At 42.8% G+C, this 24,044-nt stretch overlaps 1 protein-coding gene across 2 annotated transcripts; it reads right to left on the bottom strand.

Moving 5' to 3' along the window:
• Window positions 1–16,300: 16,300 nt before the first annotated feature.
• LOC100707879 (alpha-(1,3)-fucosyltransferase 9) lies at window positions 16,301–22,953 on the bottom strand. Of its 2 annotated transcripts, XM_019357523.2 has the most exons (3): window positions 22,830–22,953; window positions 22,037–22,137; window positions 16,301–17,831 (listed from the first exon to the last, which is right to left on the bottom strand). In XM_019357523.2, the coding sequence occupies exon 3, from the start codon at window positions 17,821–17,823 to the stop codon at window positions 16,747–16,749; it is 1,077 nt and encodes a 358-aa protein (XP_019213068.1). In that variant the 5' UTR covers window positions 17,824–17,831; window positions 22,037–22,137; window positions 22,830–22,953; the 3' UTR covers window positions 16,301–16,746. The 2 variants fall into 2 exon arrangements, with proteins under 2 accessions (XP_019213068.1, XP_019213069.1); XM_019357524.1 differs by lacking the exon at window positions 22,037–22,137 and having other exon boundaries at window positions 22,830–22,872.
• Between the last annotated feature and the right edge of the window lie 1,091 nt (window positions 22,954–24,044).

Raw genomic sequence — 24,044 nt, 5'->3', positions numbered from 1 at the left:
CGCCGTCGCCCGAGAAGGAGACGTTATCGACCATCTCTTCCTTCTGTAATTATTGGAAATGTACGATCTTTGCCCAATAAGATGGATGAGCTAACGTCGCTAACCTGGTCACAGAGGGAGTACCGGCAATGTAGCATCATGATGCTAACGGAGTCGTGGCTAACACCGCTAACTCCGGACACGAGCGTGACACTACCGGGATTCCAGATGCTGCGAGCGGACAGGACAAGAGAGAGCGGTAAGAGGAAAGGAGGGGACTGGCAGTGTTTGTGAATGACAGATGGTGTAACCCTGGGCACATCACTGTAAAAGAACAACTCTGCAGCAGAGACATTGAGCTGTTAGCCGTTAGCATGCGTCCATACTACCTGCCCCGGGAATTCTCGCATGTTATCGCGATAACAGCGTATGTCCCCCCCTCGGCCAACGCGGATGCAGCCTGTGACTCTCTCCACTCTGTGGTCAGCAGACTGCAAACACAATCTCCGAGAGCCCTTCTCATAATATCAGGGGACTTCAATCATGCCTCACTGGACTCCACACTGCCCACCTTCACCCAGTATGTGACCTGCCCAACCAGAGACAATAAAACACTGGACTTACTGTATGCCAATGCAGAAGAGGCATACAGTTCATCACCTCTCCCTCCCCTAGGCAGATCTGATCACAACCTGGTGCACCTTGTCCCTGTGTATGAGCCCTTAGTGCGCAGGGAGCCACCAGCCACCCGCACAGTGCAGAGATGGTCGGAGGAGAGCGAGGAGGCTCTTAAGGATTGTTTTGAGTCGACTGTGTGGGAGGTGATCTGTGACGACCACGGAGAGGACATCGACAGCCTTACTACATGCATTACTGACTATATTAATTTCTGTGTGGATAACACCGTACCTACCAGGACTGTACGGTGTTTCTCCAACAACAAACCCTGGATTACCCCAGAAATTAAAGCTGTCCTCAAGCAGAAGAGGAGGGCCTTCAAATCCAGAGACAAAGAGGAGTTGAAAAGGGTGCAGAGAGAGCTTAGGGGACTGATAAGGAATGGGAAGGACAGCTACAGGCAGAAGATGGAGAACCAGCTTCAGCAAAACAATGTTGGTGAAGTCTGGAGAGGCCTCAGAACCATCTCAGGCCACAAACATCAGAACTCTCTGCCTGGGAGGGATGTGAGGTGGGCAAATGAACTGAATCATTTCTTCAACAGATTTGATTCAGCCATGAGGCAGTCTCCAACATCGGCTGCAGACTCACCCACCCCCACTGCTGCTGTTCCACCTCTGACACCTCAGACACTTCACACCTCCTCTATTCACCCTGCTCACTCCTCCCCACCCCCAACAACAGCATCCAATACACACTCAACACAAGGCTCCAGCCTGTCTCTCTCAACCACCCAGGTTAGGAGGGAACTGAGGAGGATTAAAGCCAAGAAGGCAGCGGGTCCAGATGGCATCAGCTCGAGGGTCGTCAGGTCCTGCGCGGACCAACTGTGTGGTGTGATGGAGCACCTCTTCAACCTGAGCCTGAGGCTGGGGAGAGTCCCACAGCTCTGGAAAACCTCCTGTGTTGTTCCAGTGCCAAAGACTTCACGCCCCAAGGACCTCAACAGCTACAGGCCGGTGGCTCTGACATCCCACCTGATGAAGACCCTGGAGCGGCTGGTCCTGGCTCAGCTTCGGCGCCTTGTGAGCTCATCACTGGACCCACTTCAGTTTGCCTATCAGCCTGGCATTGGAGCGGATGATGCCATCATTCACCTCCTACATCGTTCCCTCGCTCACCTGGAGACCGCTGGGAGCACTGTGAGAATCATGTTCTTTGATTTCTCCAGTGCCTTCAACACCATTCTTCCCTCGGTTCTGAAGGACAAGCTGGAGAACTCTGGAGTGGACCATCACCTCACTACCTGGATTTTGGACTACCTCACCGACCGACCACAGTATGTGAGGACTCAGGGCTGTGTGTCGGACAGGGTCGTCTGCAGTACGGGGGCCCCACAGGGAACGGTTCTGGCTCCGTTCCTCTTCACCATCTACACTGCAGACTTCTCCCACAACTCCACCCAGTGCTTCCTGCAGAAGTTCTCTGATGACTCTGCAATAGTCGGCCTGATCACTGATGGGGACGACAAGGAGTACAGAGGACTGACTCAGGACTTTGTGGACTGGTGCCAGCTGAACTACCTCCAGATCAACGCCAGTAAAACCAAGGAGCTGGTGGTAGACTTCCGCAGGCACAAACATCCTCCACTGCAACCACTGAACATCCAAGGTATGGACATCGAGGCTGTGGACAGCTACAGGTACCTTGGTGTTCATCTGAACAACAAACTGGACTGGACTCATAACTCAGACGCCCTCTACAGGAAAGGGCAGAGCAGGCTGTACCTGCTTCGGAGACTCAGGTCGTTTGGAGTGGAGGGCCCACTCCTGAAGACCTTCTATGACTCTGTGGTGGCCTCAGCCATCTTTTATGGTGTGGTCTGCTGGGGGGGCAGCATCTCTGCTGGGGACAGGAAGAGACTGAACAGGCTGATCCGAAGGGCCAGCTCTGTTCTAGGATGCCCTCTGGACCCAGTGGAGGTGGTGAGTGACAGGAGAATGGTGGCTAAGCTGTCATCCCTGTTGGACAACATCTCCCACCCCATGCATGAGACTGTGAAGGCACTGAGCAGCTCCTTCAGTGGGAGACTGCGGCACCCACGGTGTGGGACGGAGAGATTTCGCAGGTCTTTCCTCCCCACTGCTGTCAGACTCTACAATAAAGACTTTTGCAGCTGATCAAACACACAAACCCACACATGTGCAATAAGACTGCTATACGTGCAATTCTTCTTCTGACGAAGTTGTGTTTTTGTATTTTCCTACTCAGTTGTATATAGTATTTGTATTTCTATTTTATTCTATTGTATATATTATTCTATTCTATTTTATTCTATTGTATATAGTATTTTATTTATTTATTTTATTGTATTTTATTGCATTCCAGTGTTTTCTAATTTCTGCTACATAACTTTGCACTTTTGCTGTAACAAAACAAATTTCCCACCTGTGGGACTAATAAAGGCCATCTTATCTTATCTTATCTTATCTTGGAAGGCGCGCCGGATGGGCCGGCTGTAATAGGGCACTCCGCGGCGGCTCCACTAGGGAGATCAGTTTGCAGATCCCGAACTGCCCGGGGAAGATCAGGTGGAGAAAGAGTGAGGTCTTGCTCCGATGGGCTGAGTGACGAGGATTCCATGGTAATGGGCCGAAGGGTGAGTAGGAATCAAGCTCTTAGAATTGCGAGGCGTCTGACGACGAGGGGGGTTCGCATGAAAATGAGAACAGCAGGTATTGGAGAGGGTTTTTTTTTTTATAGCCTTAGGCCGGAGGGGGCGTGAAGGAGGAGTGGTCCCACTCCTGAAATTCAGATGATATCTCCACAAAGTTGTACAGCCCATTTGAGCGTTATTCTTTCTGTGAACCAGATGCCTGATTTCACACAGAGGTTCACAGAGCTGTGTAAACTTGTAATTTCAACTGCCAACGCAAATTCAGCCTTTTAACTGACAGAACTTTCTCCTGAAATTCATTCTGAAAAATTTGAACATGACAGAGGTTTAATAAATTTGTCCTTATTTCTAGAAATGAGAGCTGCTCCATCCAAAGTGGGATGGATGCCGTCTCTCCTAACAAGACCAGGTTTCCTCCAGAAAGTTTCCCTATGAAGCCCACATCGTTTCTGGGACACCACTCAGACAGCCAGCAATTTAAGGAGAACATGCAGCTAAACATGTCACTCCTGGTCTGATTGGGGAGGGGACCAGAGAAAACTACAGAGTCCAACATTGTTTTGGTAAAGTTACACACCGATTCAATATTGATTTTTATATTTATTATTTATGTAGTGCCAACTCACACACAGAAGACACGCAGAGCAAACTGCAGCCATCACCTCTGCTTCTTTGTTGTTTTTCAGGTCTGTTCGTCTTTATGGTGAACATACCAACCACATACTGTATTGGACAGATGACGGCTTATTACAGGAGTGCTAGCCACTGCGCTAGCTGTGTAGCATACTACTCAATTCCATTTTTTTTAAATGTAGCATCAAATGAGAACAGCAGTCCCCTCAAGGTGCTTTATATTGTAAGGTAAAGACCCTACAATAATGCAAAGTCAGGAGTGTACCAAGGGATTCCTCCTGGCCACTCGGGAGGATCCACTGTGGGAGAGCTAATTGGAGCTAAGCTACTTCAGCCTTTACAGACTACAAGGGTTTGGCTAGTCAGGGTTATTTTCAACAGTGCAAAGCCTGTCCTCCAAACCCAGACACAGGCTACATTTATTAAAAAAAACCATTAATGCTAAAAGAGGCATAGGTCATGTTGCTAGGTTACAGTATGATATTAGCTGCTATGTAAAACTTTGTAATTAATTCAGAGCTACACAAAACACCACTGTGTGTAACAGGAAGTGGCACAATACCGCGGTGATAGCCAACAACAATTGAGATAAAGAAGTGAAAGCAGCAGGAATGAAAGCACACACAGAAGCCTTTAAAGAGTCCTCTTTCTGCTCATGACGAAAGTGAAACTGCTCAACTGCTAATAAATTAACCCTTGGTGTGCGGGAATGACAAAACAGAAGGACAGAAGAAAATGGAAATGGACATTTAAAAGAATGTGGAAGCATTTCACAGAAAATCAAGTTAAATGCAGACTCTGCAACGCACAACAGCACTGCTGCCATGCACGAGCATTTAAAAGGGCGGCACCCCGCAGCTGTGACGTCAACTCTGAATGGGTCTAATAGGTGAGGGGGTGGGAGGTGTGGCGTTTACACACCAGTAAAGTTTTTAGTGGTTTATTCCTAATAATAGACACTAAATATTCCAATATGGTATTTTGGGCAAAAAATGAAAAAGATGAATTCCTGTATTTGATAAACAAATTATAAGAGTCCATATCTGTGAAGTTGTTGCTCAAAGAACTGACAGTTACATCGCGCTTGCTTTAAGGTTTTGCTTTCAAAACCTTTCTCAGTGTGCAAGAGGACAGCTTGTTGCTACTTGCTGCAGGAGGGGCCGGATCTTTGGGTGGTTAGAGGTCAGTCATGTGTTGTCATCCAGGTATAAACTATATTTTGAAAGAGTATACTCTGCACTCGAATCTAATGTATTCATATTTATTATTCTTTTAAACTTCATTGTTAGCATTATGTATAGGTTATCATTACCATGGTATTACATTCCTGCTTATCACACAGGAACTGCCACAGGTGTGTTTTGGTAGTCATCACTATTCTGTAAGGTTCTTTTAAAGGGTTATTAACATCCTATGTTATTAAATGGAAAGTTTTGCATTTTGCATTACCTTGTAATATAAAGCACCCTGATGGAACTGCTATTGTGATTTGGTGCTTTAAGTAAAACTGAAACTGAATTGAATTGAACATTACACAGTTAGTGCAGTGGCTAGCACTCCTGTAATAAGCCATCACCTGACCAATACAATATGTTCAGTTGAATGCTGATTGGTTGAAAAGTTGTCTCAATCAGCAAAGGTGGTGACCACAATAAAGTTCACCGCAAACGAGGTGATGGCTGCAGTTTGCTCTGCATCCATCTTCTCTGTGGCAGGGACTGAGCTGAAGGATCAATGACACATCGTCAGATGTTCCTTTAGGTCTCGGGTGGGGAACTCCAGGCCTCAAGGGCCGGTGTCCTGCAGGTTGTAGATGTGTCCTGATTTAAATGGCTAAATGACCTCCTGAACATGTCTTACAATTCTCCAGAGGCCTGGTAATGAACTAATCATTTGACTTAGGTGTGTTGACCCAGGGTGAGATGTAAAACCTGCAGGACACCGGCCCTCGAGGCCTGGAGTTGAACACCCCTGCTGCCAATAAACAAGCATCTACATAGCACCAATGCAGTACCACACAGAAGCCTCTAGATGCCACTGTCTAACTGCAATCTGCTATCTTCTTTACACTCATTTCATGTTTGACCAGAAGTTTTTCTCAGTCTTTTTTCTCACTTTCTTTCTCTCCGTCACTCCAGTGTATCAGGCTGCCGCATTCCTCACATAGTTCTTGACTTTCTTTGACTTTATGATTACTGTTTATTGGTGTTAGAAGCTTCCCTCTCTGCATCATTCTTCTGTCCATTGTTGTTCCTGATAACATCTTGGCCCCTGAACGACACTGTTAATAAATTCAAAATTCATAACTCAGATGACCTTTTCCTTGGACAAATCTGAGAGCAGTGCTGAGACAGACATGACACTCGGAGACAGTGACAGTGAAAGCGGTAAAACTTGTTGAACTTGAAGCATATTTTTATCAGATTTAGCCATTACATGTATGTACATATATGTACATGTGTGTGTAGATATATATGTATGTATGTATATGTATGATGCTTTGCAACGATGGGCGTAGCTGCGGGAAGCTTATTGTTTTTGTTGATGAGTGAGTATAGGGGTGGGATTTAATAAGTTTTCTTCGTCCCACTCCTTTTCAGGTAATTTTTTTTTGTTTGTTTGTTTTGTGCACTTTATGTTCAATATATGTTTTTTGTTGTGCCTGAAATGAACTAATAAATGAATGAAAAAAAAATGATTTGACTGAAAAATCTTACCTGTGCAGGTGTGCAGGTACATTACTTTGTTCACATTGTGAGATATCTCTTTCTATACTTACGCAGAGTGCATCTGTGTGCTAATTTTTAGCTCAGACGTGTGAGTCACTGAAGCTAGCAGTGCTCCATGAGAAAGTGTTCATGGGAGTTTGGATCTCTGGCAAGCAGAGCGAGGGATGTGATGTCATATTTGATTTAACTGAAATGTGAACCACCTTGATCCAGTTTTAAAACATTTTTTGTTGTAATTAATCAGCGACTGAATTTATATGCCAGGATTAGTGATGGTAAATTCAATTCTTTTTACTGAATCGAGTTTGAATCGGTCACCAAAATGAATCAGGTTTTTTGAGTCATTTGAGTCACTGAGTCAGTTGCCCAGAGAGTGCCAAAAATGTACATTTTCACTCAAACCTTATTTGTTTCTCTTTTCATGTAAATCCTACGGCTAAGATGAGTGATTGAAAAAGAAAAACAACAACAGCAAAAAAGTAAAGGGAACTTTTATTTTTTATTTTTATTTTATAGGATTTTGGAACGTGATGTCACTGGGGTGGGCGTGGAAAGGATTTTGGCCTGATGCGCCATTTTCCGGGGCCAAACAAAGCGCAAGCGAAAAAGGAGCGAAAGCACACACAACAGCCATGGTTCGTACTTGCCGTGTGGTCGGCTGCAATGTTCGATCGCACGACCGGCAAGAGAATAAGCTTGAGAATGGTTTGTCTTTTTATTCTTTCCCAACCTGGAAGCAACATGAGGGAGCTCATATAGCGGACCTTACCAAAAGAAGGCATCTAGCCTGGATAGCAGCCGTGAGACGAGCTGATATCCAGTTCTCTTCCATCTCCAGATATCGGTTGGTGTACTCCAGACATTTTCATTCTGGTAAGTTCTATATATGTTCATATCACTCTTTATAGCTTAATAATATTATCGTTGGTGGTCTCGGAGGTTATAGAAATTGCGAACAAACATCGAATGGAGACATACGTGCTATGTAACGATTCGCTCATTCTTTCGCACAACTGTAGGGAAGCCTGCCTATGAAATGTATGTAATATCTTGCCCGATTATCAATGTGGTAGCTTGCATCAACTTTACAATTATGGACACATAATATGACAACGAGATTTTAGCAGTTCATTGATAAATGTATAACATAAATTTGGGGTGCGGGGTGAACCATGGCTATTACACTCGATGCACTCCAGCTGACTTGCCTTGGTTTGAATGATGACGTACTCACAGTTTGGCGGCTTGAAAATAGCCAAATCTTGCACCCAGCCGTTAGTAAATTGGATGTGCGCCTCCAGCGACTAATAATTACGAAACTGGTTCGCAGTGTAAGCGCTTACTCCACAAACAAGACACTTAAAGATATCGGGGTAGGACAATGGCGTTAAGTCGTCGGGGTCTTTACTCCACAGCTGTATTTCATATGGGTCCACATTTGCAATGCACTCTATTTTTTTGCAAGTACCGCTGCTTCGCCTCTGGACGCAATCGGTCTCTATGCCGTCCATTTTCTTTTGAGCTGCTTTTAAGCATGTTTCTTGTAGTCGTCGTTCCAACACAGTGTGTTTGTTTTGATTCGTGGCCCCGGAAGATGGCGCCGCGCTCCCACAATACATTGCGGTGTGACGTCTCCAAACTCCAAAGCCCTATAAATATTTTCCTCAAATGTGTCAAATATATATTTTCTCATCTAAATAATTTAGTGAAATACTGAATTTTTGATTATTTTACTTACATTATTGCAGCAGCAGAATGCAACTCAGCCACTGTATTTTTTTAATAGTGGTGGAACTGAGTTCATATATTTTTTCCTTTATTCTGCTTATTATCTTTGCAAAACAAACAAAGTGTAGACTGAATGATATATTGTGTCAGTCAGAGCAGCAGACTTCATCTCAGGTGAAGGAGCGACTCTTCCACTGTAACACACTGAGTTTCAGCAGCTGAGAGCCGGGAGGGAGGAGTGAGTGAGTCGTATGTAGCGCGAGTGTCCACTGAGCTGTGAGCCAGGGGGCGGTAATGCAGCTTAACGTTGGTTGCCAACCAAGAAGAAGAAGAAGAAGAAGTAGCTGTGAGCCAGGAGGGAGGGGGTGAGTGAGTGAGTGATACGTTCATGCTACGATTCCACACAGGAAGGGAGGGGGTGAGTAACTCAAATGTGCTGTTAGCATGTTAGCAGAGCGATGCTACTGTGAACCGAGGAGCTATTGTGTTGATGTGAGCTTCTACTCAGGCTTTTTTCTTCCAGTCCAGAGCAGAAATGTTTTTGTTAAGAAACTGGCTGTTGTTGTTTTTTTCCCACAATTTTAATTATAAGCTAGATATGTTTCTACTAATGAAAATAGGTTTCCAACAGTAACAGGAATGAGTCAGTGAATGAGTCAGTTGGACTTGTGAACCATGATTCATGAGTCAGTAAAGTGACTCTCGAGTATTGAACGATTCGTTCATGACTCGCACATCACTCAGTGATGGGTGTCCACAAAGAAGAGCAGTTTGTTCACTGACCACACACACCCATATTTTGTTTTCAAATTCCATTGCAGTTTATTTCACACCTCAAACATTTAGTAAAAAATTAAACAAATAAAAGTAAACTGCAATAAATTACAGGTAACAATAAAATACACTACTAACTCTTTTACACTACATCCACACCTACACGCGTATTTTGAAAATGCAGCTTTTTCTATGCTTTTGGTCCTTTCGTCCAAACGTAAACGGTGTTTTGAATCATAGAAAAAATTAGCTTTTTAAAAACTCCTGTCAGGTTGGAGATTTTCGAAAACTCAATTTTTGCGTCTACGTGTGGACGAGGAATACAGAGTTCGTCACACAGCGTCAAAGGTATGTGCCTTTTTTTACGTCACGCTGTGTGCCACAATATTGTTTACATGAGATGAATTTCTACAATCGCGGATAGAGACAAAATACTGTTACTGTTAATCTGAACACACGCAGTTACTGTCCCTCCATTTAGAAAGGCAGAGGCATCACGGTGTAATTATTTTACGTGTAGTTGTTTTTTTTAATAATATTCAACATTGCTATAAATACATTTAAAAAAAAAATACCTCTCTGTGCAAAATGGATTCAAAAACATAAACAACTGTGGGATGTTTGTCCGTGATTTGAACCGGGGGAACAAATAGATATTATTTGTATCCCACTGTAACTTTACTATATGAAGAGCTAACATGTCCAAAATGTCAGGAGCAGTTAGTCATTACAAGAAGTGTTTGTGAACTAAAACATATACACAGTTACACCGTGTGAACAAAAACATTAAACTTAAATTTGTGCGTGTGTCTGTTCTTTTGGTTTTGTTTTATTTTTTGTTTTTTTAGGGACGTAAAGCCAAACTACCTGCGATGGGTCTTGACAGGACCAAGAAGGCCAAAACTGAACTGACTGTGTTCAGTATCCTGAGTTAAGAAGAGGCTGGGGAGCAAAATTTTATCTTCCTAATCCACACAGTATTACATAAGTGATATCACATATTGCACAAATGTTAAAAAACGAATCACATATGTGTTAATACAAATGTATTTGTGTCACACTCTTGGGTTTTCAGTCAATTTCCTGTTTTCTTTTGTAAGTCATTTTTATTTGCTCTTTGTTTGTCTTCCCTTATTAGTGTTACTTTATATTTTGCCTTTGTCTCACCTGCACAAGTGCCAAGGTAGGTCTCCCTGACAGAATTTCCCCTGCATCGGGAGCAGTGCTGGGCTCTCCAAATCACGGACAAACAGTATCCCACATTCTTGAGTTTTAGTTCACAAACACTTATTATAATGACTAACTACTCCTGACATTTTGGAGATGTTAGCTCTTTACACAGTAAAGTTACCCTAATTCTTCCTTCCTATTTCCTTGGCAAAAAGTTAAGGCAGATATTAAGCCTTAGTTTTCAATAAAGGGAGGCACTCAAGCAGTCCCTTTGAAATGTCTACACAAGATGCAGAGTCTACTTGTACTTGTGCATAGACTTGGCTTTAACCCTTCTCTTTTTTGCTTTGTATTCCTTTTCATTTTCTCAAAGTTGATAAAGGTTTTAAACAAAGTTTTTTATTTGTTTAAAATGGCTACAAGCCACCTTCAGGCAAGCACAGTATGCTTAGTGCTTAGTGTTATAGTAAGAGAACGTACAACAAGTGCACTGAAGTCTTTCAGCTGATGCAAAAAGACACAGATTTCCAAACAAACTTGGCATTTTTATCACTTTCAAGTCCTCACAGTGTACAGAGTAATGCTTTTCTTTTACTGCAATTCTTGCCAAGGCAGAAATGTCTGTTTCCATGTTTGGATAGTTCTCATTGTCGAGCTCTGCTAGTTTTGCAAGTAACACTAGTTGCTTGCAAAGAAGTCCTCTTAAGCCATATGAACAGTTGCAGTAGGACTCAACAGGGCAGACATCATACACAATGTCTTCTCTAGACTCAGATGGGACTTGATATTTATTAAGTCCATGGCCTACTTGTATTAAATTCAATCTGAAGCCAGGATGGCCGGTGAACCATTCTGGTCTTTCTTTTTTTTTGCCTGTCCTGTTCGGCACTGTAGGAATCAGAATTGTTGTCTGGAGGTCAAGAGAAGTGCACAACAGATTTATTTTTCCAAGTGGAAAATATTTATTTATTTTTATATAGAGAGAGGAGAATGAATATATATAAATATATAAATATTTATTTACATATTTATTTTAACGTTTAAGTTATTACAAATGGAACGGACATGACTGGGGTAGTGAAAAGGAAAAGACATAGACAAGAGAAGTTCAAGAAAAGGAGAGGGAAAGAAAAGCAGAGGGGAAGAAGGACAGAGAGAAAAGACACTAAAACTCTGCTGGATCACCTGCTGGAAGAAAAAGAAGAAAACAAGCAAAAAGAGAACAACACAGCAGGGAGACCACAGCAACACCTAGATAAGCATAAGTAACAGTAAATAATAAATATTGAATGTTACTGAACAGCACACAAGGCTGACAATGCATGGTATGCTTTGAGGCAACAGCAAAGGAAGATAGTGTGGGGATAGAGGAGGAATGCCTCCCCCACTGAACCCAGTAGGCACCCCTGTTCCCTGGTACCCACCAAGGGCAGGGGGCCCAGGTCCATCCTGACCGGGGCCACAGTAGCAGCACTGCCAAGCTCCACAGAGCCCGGGCGGCCCACCCAACCCCACTGCAGAGGAAACTACACTGACCCTATCATACAGTCATCTCTCAGTCTAAATAAGACAATAGACACCCAGGTTGAGTTCATTCTCCACCTCTGCTAGATCTTTCCCCCACCTGCAGAGTGAACACCTGGAAAGCAGAGACCTGCAAAGGATGTAACAACTTCCCCGCCATCTGAAGAAGCCCCCAGTTCCATCGATGCACCAGAGCCCCTCCCGCACCAGGGTTGGGCCCCCATGCATGCACCCACCCACAACCCCGGCGACAAACCAACCAGAACCCCAAGCCCGTCCCGAGCCCACCCAGGGGCATTTAGGCAAGGCCGACAATGTATGATATGGTTTAAAGTAACAGCCAAGGTAGATATAGTGTGTGTCTGTGAACACACACTATATCACGCACACAGGTGTGAACACCTGTGTGCACACCTTTGTGCGTGAGTGCGCTTGTATTCAAAGGTTTTTCCATGTAACTATCTAATGGAGGGTGTGGGGAGTCATAGGCCCACCCCCCAGGACATGAACCAGGCATGGAGGAGATCCAGGCCCCAGACATCTAGAGGCCACCCCAGAGCACGAGAGCCCAAGTAGGACCACCAGAGGGGTAGCCGCACCACCCTCCTAGAAAAGAGCTACGGGGAGCCCCAGACAGGGGCACACCCAGCAGCCATGGTGCAGAAGCTACAGGGGACTGCGGTAATGTGCCTGCAGGCCCTGCCGACTAGCTGCGCCATAGTCCAACCGAGCCACAGGCACTAGGTCCCGCCAAGCAGCCACAGGGACTGAGTCAGTGCATACCCAAGCACCCAGCCCCGGACACCAACAGTCACTATTGCACCGACGGCTGGGGGCATCAGCCACCGGCGGGGAGTGTGATTGGTGGAGATACAGGAGCATGATCGCTGACAGCTATAGGGGGAATCTCAATGTCTGAAATATCACTCAGCAGTGAGCTGCTGATAGGAAATAATCCAGATGAGAGTAGGAGTGATGGACATCTGAGAAGAAAGTATATTCCTTATGGTTGGGGTGAAGGGAGCGACATGCATCGCAAAGACCAAAGTTGCTCATATACTGTTTGATTATATTTGTGGACTGCCAGTTGTGCTGAGTTCCTGCTGTGTTGAGCCTGTTCATTTCTTCATTTAGTCCAAAGAACAACTATGCAATTTAGGTGTTCAGAGAGTGCAGTAAAAAAACATGGAAGAAAGAAGGGGTCACCAATGTTTGGACCATATATACCTACAATACATAGCTTTATGTTAAGTTTAGATAATTTATGATTAGGAATCTACCCTCTGGATCTATAACTGTGTCGGGTACTGTGAAATTAATATTTTTATTTATTAAAACTGCTACCCCCCTTTGTCTAGAGTTATGGCAGGCTGAGAACACATTAGTAAACTCAGGTGTTTTAAATCCATTTATACCTGTGACAGGTCTGTGAGTCTCTTGTAATAGGACAACGTCTCCCTGTAGTTTTTTGAGTTGGCTAAATATCTTTAACCCCTTTTGTCTGGTGCCAGCTCCATTCACATTCCATGTGACAAACCTCAGTGTGCCCAAAATTGTGTGTGTATGGCTAATGATGCACGCGGTGTGTGACACTTAGACACGTGAAAATGGAAATACATCATGCATTTGTAAATAGAGAGAGGCAAAATGTGTGGCGAGAATGATGTTATTTTATGACATCACCTTAAATTAGCAAATATATATTATAAGTTAAAGAGATGTTAATAAAAGAGTTCAATTTTATTTATATAGCGCCAAATCACAACAAAAGTCGCCTCAAGGCACTTTATATTGTACAGTATACCCTATAATAATAGATAGAGAGAAAAACCCAACAATCATATGACCCCCTATGAGCAAGCACTTTGGCGACAGTGGGAAGGAAAAACTCCCTTTTAACAGGAAGAAACCTCCGGCAGAACCAGGCTCAGGGAGGGGCGGGGCCATCTGCTGCGACCGGTTGGGGTGAAAGAAGGAAAACAGGATAAAGACATGCTGTGGAAGAGAGACAGAGATTAATAACAGATATGATTCGATGCAGAGAGGTCTGTTAACACATAGTGAGTGAGAAAGGCGACTCGAAAGGAAAAACTCAATGCATCATGGGAATCCCCGGCAGCCTACGTCTATTGCAGCATAACTAAGGGAGGATTGAACCTAATGAAGAAGAAAGCTTTGTTTTCATACATGAGGCTCGACTGTATAATATGAAACCACCAGTTTCATAGCAAGGTTATTATCGTTAACGAAAACTAACGAAATAACGAATAAAACACATTTTCGTTAACGGAAATAAAAATAAAAACGAGACTTTGCAATAAAAGGAAAACTAACTAAAACTGAAATGACCGTTCACAAAACTAACTAAAATTAACTGAATTTATAGAGAAAATGTGTTTAGTTTTCGTTGATGTGTATGTGTCCAACACCATACGTTAGTCTAGGGTGAGAATGAAGTGTATTTTCCAGGTTATGTTCTTGCTGTGCCTTATTATGCCAGCAGGTGGCAAGTACCTCAGTCGGGTCGTCTGTGTCGCTGCTCCGTCCACGCGTAGCATCATGTCAACAAAAGTCTGGAGAAAGCGTCAGAGTCCAATTTGGGATTACTTTGAATATGACTGTGTTTTGGATAAAGCAAGTGTCTTGTAGTGGAAAGAGACAAATTATGAGGGACATTTCTAAAAGGAAAAAAATCCCACAAACCTTAAAGTGCACTTGAAAAGCTCACACAAGAAGGCTAACCTAGCTTACCTGGAGAAGGTAAGGGAGCACGCCCAACCCTCATCCCCAGAAACAGAAGCTAACCCCAGGCAAGGCAGCGTGATGCATCCCGAGACAACAGGACTGGGATATCTACATAACTGTGTGAGTCAATTGCCTTAACACCCGGTGCTGCAAGAGTTAATAGTCTCATTGGGGCCAAGATATACATTTTATAGTTGCCTGGTATCAATGGTTGTTCATCTGCCTTTATTTATTTATTTAAAGAACCCATAGGTGGGAATGTGAGTTGTCTGTCTCTGCGTGTTAGCCCTGCGACAGACAGGTGACCTGTGCAGGGTATGGTAGCTGGAATAGCAACATACCCAAGGATAAGCAGAAGAGAATGACTGATATGATGAAACTGGGATTTTGTTACACTTAATTATTGCAAACACAACTAAAACTATAACTGAAACTAATCAAAACTAAACTGAAACTAAGGATTTTCAAAAAAATAAAAACTAAACTAAACTAGCAAACAATTGGTAAAAACTAATTAAAACTAATATAAAATTGAAAATCTGAAGTCAAAACGAAATAAAAATAAAAACTAATGAAAATTGCAAAACTATTAAAACCCAGTTTCATAGTTAACCTGTGGGATGGGCTTAGGTCTAAGACAGCTTTTAAACTCACGATAGCTTCAGCTAAGACGACGACCGACACAGTGAGTCACGCAGCTCGACATGAATAAAAGTGCTGGTGGTTTGATCCACTTTCTGCTTCACTTCACTGCAATGTTTACAGACCGGGTTCACTTTGGCATTTGGAACCACACTCCATAAGAACATATTTGGTTTCATGCTGTTTTACATCACTGATCCCTTTGAAGTTCAACAAATATTAAACAACCTCACATGTTCTTTCAGACAGAGGCTCATCTTGGATATAATGTTGGTACAGTACTTGTACTGTACAGTACAGGACAGTGCTGTTCCAATGCATTGTTCATTGAATTAGCTGTTCTGACAACATCTGAATGTGACATCTAAAGACACTGAGCTGCCTTATTGTAGCACGATGTCAAGAGTTTCATGTCTTATTGTAAGTGTCATGGCCCTGGGTCATGTGACCCAGTATTCTGAGTTTCTTGGTGTTTTGTTATTCTTTTTAGTCTAGTTTCATTTCAGCTTATCTAGTTACATTCTGCCATGTTTTCTGTCCAAGTTTTCTTTGTTTGTCAAGTTCAAGTCATGGCTGTGTCTCCTTATGTTTCCTGTTTTATTTTGAAAGAGCTTTGTGTTTTCTGTTTATTGTATTTAGTTTCACGTGTCCTGTCATTATGTTAATTGTTATCAGCTGTTTTCCCCATGTGATTGTACTCCCTTTAAATACACACAAGGAATGATCAGTCTGTGTGTTTCCACTCAGTCAGATCGTCTGTTAACCTCACCACAGTTTTCATAGGCTTACTCCATTGTTTCTCTGTGTTTCCTAGTTTACTCAGTGTTCATAGTTTGTCATAGTTCTTCACTGAGTGTCACAGCCTTCTGTTAACACAGTGTTCATAGCCTCCTTAGTTTCCCTAGTTCCATGTTTTTCTTCTGCAATCAGCCAATAAAGGCTCGCTTTATTTTTGAAACTACGTTTTTGTCTCCACCGTGTCTGCATCTGGGTCTACCTCTTTCCTCACACCGGCGCACCCGCCGTGACAGTAAGTATGTGAAGTTGCCATTATGATTAGCAGTGCAAACTGACAAACATATAGGAAAAGCTGTGTAATTAAAACACACACACACACACACAATATGTACATTATCCTAATGAACTATTTCACATTGGATTTCAGTAAACACTGCACGGGTGACTTCATCACTTTCACATTTATGTCGCCCACCTCCACCCAACACTTTTCCAAGGTCTCCTGTGTGCTACTTCATGAATAGCTGATATTAAAACAAAAGCTTGTGTTGTGAATGGGGTCATGTTCATTCAAAAGGCAAAAAAGGATTGGCACAATTTGACAGCAACTAGAATTAAAATAAACAAAAAGAACAAGCTATATCTCTTATTGGGCATCTAAAGCAATAGAAAAACACCATTCAGCTGCTCAGGACAGAACAGAAAATACCCTTCGTGTTAACCCAAGGACAAAACCTTTAAAGCACTCGCTTCAACAAAGTAACAAGACCCGTACAGCCCTTCAAATCTCTAGCTGCCCCAATACCACGTATCAAGGTCATTGAATTCCTTGTATTCTTTGTGCCTACGTAAATAATCACAAGTCAGGCATGCATATTCTGCTGGAAAGTGGAACTTCTTTACTTTAAAATGTTGCTTCCACTCAAAGTACCTGAGGTACATTTCCTCATTCTTGTCCAGAAGCAGCAGGTAATCAGCCAGGTCCTTGGGTGAGCTGAAGTCATCGACATGAATGAAGGCGTCACTCTGGACAATCTTCTCATAGTTCTGCCTGGTCGGGCCCAGAACCACTGGCACTGTTCCTACTGAGAGTGGGTTGAATAGTTTCTCAGTAATGTAATCCTTGTGGACGGAGTTCTCAAAGGACAGATAGAACTTGCAGCTGGTGATGGTTGGCATGAAGTCATTGTCAGAAATGTGCTTTCCAAATGCTCGTCCATATGCATGGACCTTAACATGTTTCTGCAGCTCATTGAAATATTTCACCCGCACATGCTGTGGGTTCCAGTGGCTCACTATCCAGCAGACCAGCTTGTTTTTACTGGGTGGTACAAAATTCTCCTCGCCCTCTGCTGGTACGATGGACCCATAAGGCGCTCCGATGCTTGAATCCAGGTGATAGCTGAGAGTCAGATTGAACAGCTTCTCTATCCCAGACAGCTTGGATGAATGTGTTGGCGACTCAAGGTTAAACCATATCCACTTCTGGAACAATGGTCGCTGCAACTGCGGCAGATTGGACAGGTCACCACTGATGTCTCGGTGATGGATGATGACTCCATGTGACTTATTGTAGAAGTTCCTGTCTGCTGTGAGGAAGCAGTTATCAATTTCAAAGAGAGAGCTGCAGACGCTCAGGTCAAACTTACTGCCAAAGGGCCAGAGCCAGATCAGCACAATGGTGGCATTCTTATCACTCTTGGTGGAGATGAGGTTCTTCACATGTTCTGACACTGACTCTACAGGACCTGATAACCAGCCTTCATAAGGTTTAAAATACATCAGAAACACAGTCACGAAGACTCCCAGTACAAGTATACCGAGGAGAAGGGGTCGCAGGACTCCGTTAGAAGATCCAGATGCCATACTGTGTTCTAAAAAGGACAGACCACAGAGAACAAACTCAGTAATGTCATGGTCAGCAGGACACAACATCAAGACTGATCACCTTATCATGTTTAGGTTCTCATGACACCAGCTTGTAATAATATCTAATGGATCATTGACTCTGAACAGAATATGTGCCTTTAAATACGTAGTGGTATGAATATATACAGTTGTGTGCTTAATGAAGTAGTTTACATCACAAATGAAAGTGTGAAGCCTTCTGAACAATATTGCAATACAAATCTGGTGGATTTTACTGAATGCTGAAATCCAAGCAAGAGAAGAGTTTGTTGGGATTTGAGGAAATTGCCCCTACACCAGATCCAAGTGGTATCAACCTCCTCTGTGACTCCATGCTCATAAGAAAAGGAGGTAGCAGCTATCCTTCTTTGCTCTTGGCAAAATAATGATGGTTTTTAATTTAAACTCATCCCTCAGTTCTCTTCTGCTTGTCTATGTCAGGGTCACATGGGGGTTGGTGGGTGGTTGGTAGAGGGGCTGGATTCTATCCCAGCTACTACCTATTTGTCACAGGGCTAACAAAGAAAGACAGAAAACCATTTGCACTCACATTCACACCTATGGGTAATTGAGATTCACCAATAACTCCATGTCTTTGGACTGTGGGAGGAAGCCAGACTACCCAGAGAGAACCCACACAAACCCAGGGAGAGCATGCAAACTCTACAAAGAAAGTGGTAGAATCAAACTCAGGACCATTTTTTTCTGTGAAAGAAAAACTCCCTTTTAACAGGAAGAAACCTCCGGCAGAACCAGGCTCAGGGAGGGGCGGGGCCATCTGCTGCGACCGGTTGGGGTGAGAGAAGGAAAACAGGATAAAGACATGCTGTGGAAGAGAGACAGAGATTACTAACAGATATGATTCAGCAGAGAGGTCTATTAGCACATATAGGTGTAGGCTGCTGGGGCATTCCCATGATGCATTGTCACTTTTTTCACTCACTATGTGTTAATAGACCTCTCTGTATTGAATCATACTTAATCTCTTCCACCGCATGTCTTTATCCTGTCTTCCTTTTCTCTCCCCACCAACCGGTCGCAGCAGATGGCCCCTCCCCTCCCTGATGCTGGTCCTACTGAAGGTTTCTTCCTGTTAAAAGGGAGTTGCACACTCGAACAATGATGTACGAGTGTGCGACATCCTTGGCAGCAACAGACGTGTTCAGATCAACAATGGATAACATATAGAGTGCAGGAGAGAGTATGAGTGTGCAGTGTTTAAAGTGTGGATGTACCTAGATTACTTTAAGTTTTAATCCGCAAAAAGTGACAAAAACCTTAGCATTCACTGTACATTCTGCGTGGGAAGAAAACTTCTTCTACAGTGAAAAGTTAAACTTCAAATCTGGGTGAGCAGCTAACACGCTGCAACGGGAATGCGAAATTCACAGAGAAACCCCCGGATCCCCCCACTGACATGACCGCTGTGGGCAAACCTCCACCCACCCCATTCCTGCTAAACAGGTGACAACTGATTTAAGAGCGATGGGACTCAGTGCTGCTGAGTTTTGATTTTATTTATTTTTTGCTGTTTTTTATCTGCATCTATTTGAAAGAGTGAGTGTAAACACAAAACATGATTTTATTTTATATGCTGGAATATGCAGAAAATGTTAAACAATTTCTTCAAGTCAAAGACTGTTACATATAATTACATTTTTGCTTGATGCAATGTGCATGAAGTTGAACGAAAGAAAACTAATAAAACAATTTTTTAAAAGAGATTTTCCATTTGATTCAATTTTATATGAAGGATTATGCAGAAAAAATAAAATTGGGCTGAAAGATCTATTGCTTCATTACAAATTCAGGTTGTGTATCTTACTTTTTAAAAGTAACCAAGTAACTAGGTAATAAGTAACTGAGTACTTTTGAAAATAAGCAATCAGTAAAGTAACAGGATAACTTTTTTGAAGAAGTAGTCACCCCAACCGGTTGCAGCAGATGGCCCCACCCCTCCCTGAGCCTGGTTCTGCTGGAGGTTTCTTCCTGTTAAAAGGGAGTTTTTCCTTCCCACTGTCGCCAAAGTGCTTGCTCATAGGGGGTCATATGATTGTTGGGTTTTTCTCTGTATGTATTATTGTAGGGTCTACCTTACAATATAAAGCACCTTGAGGCGACTGTTGTTGTGATTTTGTGCTGTATGTATGTGCCTATAATTAGCTTGGACAGCTGGGTCTAGAGATGGCTTTTTATTTTTTTATTTCTCCAGGCTAAATGATGATCCTCTAAATTTGTGACACACCATTTCCTCTCCAGCTTACGAGTTATCTGCTTTAGGCTACGTGTTTGAGAATTATACCACGGAGTCAGGTACTTCTGATTTGAGGCCTTAGTTTTCACAGGAGCTACAGTATCCAGAGTCGTACGTAGTGAGGAGGTAAAATTATTAACAAGATAATCGACCTCTGTTGGAGTAGCGTTCAGATAGCTGCTCTGCTCTATGTTGGTACAGGGCATTGAAGATGATAACAGTGGGTGGATTATATTCTTAAACTTAGTTACAGCACTTTCAGAAAGGCATCTACTGTGATAAAGTCTACTCTCCACTGCTGTGTAATCAATTATTGTAAATGTAAATGTTATCAGGAAATGATCAGACAGCAGAGGGTTTTCAGGAAACACTGTTAAATGTTCAGTTTCTATGCCATATGTTAAAACAAGATCTAGAGTGTGATTAAAGTGGTGGGTGGGTTCTTTTACATTTTGAGAGAAGCCAATTGAGTCTAATAACAGATTAAATGCCATGTTGAGGCTGTCATTTTTAGCATCTACATGGATGTTAAAATCACCCACAATAATTATTTTATCTGAGCTGAGCACTAAATCAGATTAAAAAGTCTGAGAAATCAGAGAGAAACTCTGTGTAAGGCCCAGGTGGACGATAGATGATAACAAGTAAGACTGGTTTCTGAGTTTTACAGCTGGGGTGGACGAGGCTAAGCATCAGGCTTTCAAATGAATTAAAAGTCTGTCTGGGTCTTTGGTTGATTAATAGGCTGGTGTGAAAAATTGCTGCCACACCGCCCCCTCGGCCTGTGCTTCGAGGTTTCTGGTAGTTAGAATGACTCAGGGGTGTTGATTCATTTAAACTAACATAATCATCCGGCTGCAACCAGGTTTCTGTAAGGCAGAGTAAATCGATTTGTTGATCAATTATTAAGTCATGTACTAACAGAGACTTGGAGGAGAGAGACCTAATATTTAATAATCCACATTTCACTGTTTTACTCTTTGGTTCAGATGTGGATACTGTATTGTTCTTTCTTTGGGATTTTTTATGTTTAAGTCCTTTTTTTTCTGACAAAAGTTGATGTGAGGGATGGATGATCACCACGCTGTTTAAGTTTTCGGTTTACCACCATTTCATGAAATAGGGCATAGTATCTGACAGGGAGAAGACAGAGACCTCTGTCTGCTAGGCTGGCCTGATAGACTGGCCTGGATACCCAGCTAGTAGAGATTACATGATAATAACACCAATTGACTAATTTTTAATTTCTGTGTTATTGATTAAGTGCTCAGCTGTAGTTTTGGTTCTCTGGTCATCCATCTCTCTGACCAGCCTACCCGTGATATAGGAACCAATCACAGTAGAGTATTCCTCTGCAGGCAACCTGGCATGAGCACTATAAGCTGTCCGTGGTGACCAGTCAACAAATCAGATTCAGCAACGTGCAGGATTTCAGCAGCTGTGTTGCAGAGTAAGTCTATCTGGTGGGGCTAGTGAACGCACTTTAACAATGGACAGAAGAAGCTTTCTTGAAAAAATTGTGGAAATGAAAAGGTCTAGATAAAGTGAGAGCGGGTGGAGAAGAATTTTCCATCTGCATGAGAAGGTCGCTGCCTCAGAATCAGGTCTCCCATCTCTGTTTTCTTTCTCTTATCCAATTCAGGGTGGAGTGGGGCTCCTAACCAGAGCTGGGCTTTAGGATCTCTTTTTATTTTAATTGATTTAACCCTTCTTTGTACACGTAGTCCCATTCAGACTTAGTCATTTCCTCTTTTAGACATTTTATGATCTAAAGACTATAAAATATGCGTATAACAGCAAAATGCAAGCTTCAAATAAGACGAGAGTTTAATGTGAAGCTACTGATTTTGAGCACAGAGCAGTAAATAAACATTTGATGTGGCCTTTTTAACTGAAATGAAAGATTCTATTACTCACCGTGTTTCTGACTTCGTTTTCTCTAAAACATCCACCTGCGCTCAGCTTTGCTTCCTCCTGCACCCGGAATATTGTCAGGCTCCACCTTTACCTGGAAAAACCTGAGTGATACCAGCACTGAGTAAATAAGCCTGTGATCATTTCAAAGCAACAGCTGGAAAATCAGAATTAGTGCTGTGTGTCATGATTATATGTAACAGCAGTAATAGGTTTAAATCTGGGGTGTGATGATAAAGTGCTCAGCTGTAGTCATTAAGACTTCATGATAAGCAGTTTGTGACCTTTGTATCATACGGCACCATATCAACACTCACACTATTGTTAGTAAAAGCAGTCAGGGTGGGGTGAGTGAGGCCACATTCAGTGAGTTTAACACATGTGACCAAACTGGTTTTGTGCTGGAAATTTATGGATCACAGAATTTATTACAGACAACCAGGAGTGCAGTGTGCCCTCACTGACTGAGCTGAACCTCTTCACCCCAGATCGCTGCCATTAGTTTGTACATTAATACAGGGTGAACATATTGTTCTGTATCCTTGTATTCAGACATCAAAGACAGTTTATTTACTTACAGTATCCACGTGTCTTATTGTAAATAATAAAATAAACACCAGGAACTTTGATAAACATGCAGATACTTCAGTCAGTGATGCATTTAAAATGACACCAATGTAAAAGCATTATTAATGTTTTAAATATCAACTGTTGGATTCCTCCCTTTCTGTCTGCTCCTCTCATCTCTTCACACACCGAACAAACTTTAACTCCAAATTTAGATTTGTGAACTCACCGAGTCTCAGCTGAGCTCCTCACAGCATCACCACCAAATCAAAAACGAAATTTTTAAAAATCTTTTGTACTTTCAGACTCCTCCCCTTCTATTTCTTCTGGAAAAACCTGTTACCAGACTGGATGACATCATCTCACCTGTTGAACAGGAAGTAAGTCAACGGTTTAAACCCCAGACAGGTAATCATTTACACAATCTTTATTGTAAAAATGTCATTGGTCAAATTTGATAAATCTATACAGGAAATAAAACCTACATGTGCAGGTATGAATCAGCACTTCTTTTCTGCTTTGCAAACTCACCTGTCGAGTTCCTGTCACACCTGAATGTGGCCCAACCCACCGACTGACAGGCTCTGCTGAAGTATTGTCCTTTTCTCTGACAGAGGTCAAAAGCGCCTGCTGTGGTGATTAAATATTTAACTAAAGGTCATCAGAAAGTAAAGCCTGGTGTGGTTCCTGCTGTCACGTGTGGTCCTGAAACACACACTTGTTCTTATTATTCAGCTGCTGATCTTCAAATGATCTCTGAATAGTTTCTGAGATGTTTAAATGTTTGTTCTTTATTTATGATATAGAAGTCATGTTGGTTGTGACTGGTGTGATACTGGTACGACAATGTCTCTTGTACTCAGCGTGGTTCCTCCCCTGAGGGTAGCAGCAGAGCAGGTTTTCTTTTAGTGAGTGTGTTTGTCTCTGCTGAATCGGAGTGTAACTAAAGCTGGGGATTTTCACTCTCTGAAAACTTGTCCAGAAGGTGCATCACATCAGCTGCAGGACTGTTTTGAAACATCAGTGCTCTCATATATTAACTTCTGTGTCAACAGGGTCACTGTGGACAAACGTCTCCGGGTGTATTCCAACCAGAAACCGTGGATGACCAAACAGGTCCAGGCCCTGCTGAAGCAACGTCACACCGCTTCCAGATCCGGTGATGGTATGTAATACCGTGGTGGGGCTCATCTCTGTGGGAGACGAGACGGCATACAGAGCTGAGGTTCAGAGGCTGTCGGATTGGTGGGCAGACAACAACCTGGACCTCAACACCACCAAGACAAAAGAGCTGGTAGTCGACTCCAGAAGGAGGAAGTCTGTGCTACAGCCCATCAGCATGAGTGGGGAGTGCGTGGAAAGGGTTTCTCGTTTCAAGTTCCTGGCTGTGCACATAGACGCAGACCACTTTCTGACAATCCTCAGAAAAATGGACCTGAAGAAG

The sequence above is a fragment of the Oreochromis niloticus genome, linkage group LG4, assembly GCF_001858045.2.
Source record: "Oreochromis niloticus isolate F11D_XX linkage group LG4, O_niloticus_UMD_NMBU, whole genome shotgun sequence".
In the NCBI taxonomy this organism is placed as follows: domain Eukaryota; kingdom Metazoa; phylum Chordata; class Actinopteri; order Cichliformes; family Cichlidae; genus Oreochromis; species Oreochromis niloticus.
This window is presented reverse-complemented; position numbering and strand designations above follow the sequence as displayed.

Coding starts and splice junctions, on each gene's coding strand:
- LOC100707879 (XM_019357523.2), bottom strand. CDS start 17,823: ATGGCATCTGGATCTTCTAACGGAGTCCTGCGACCCCTTCTCCTCGGT.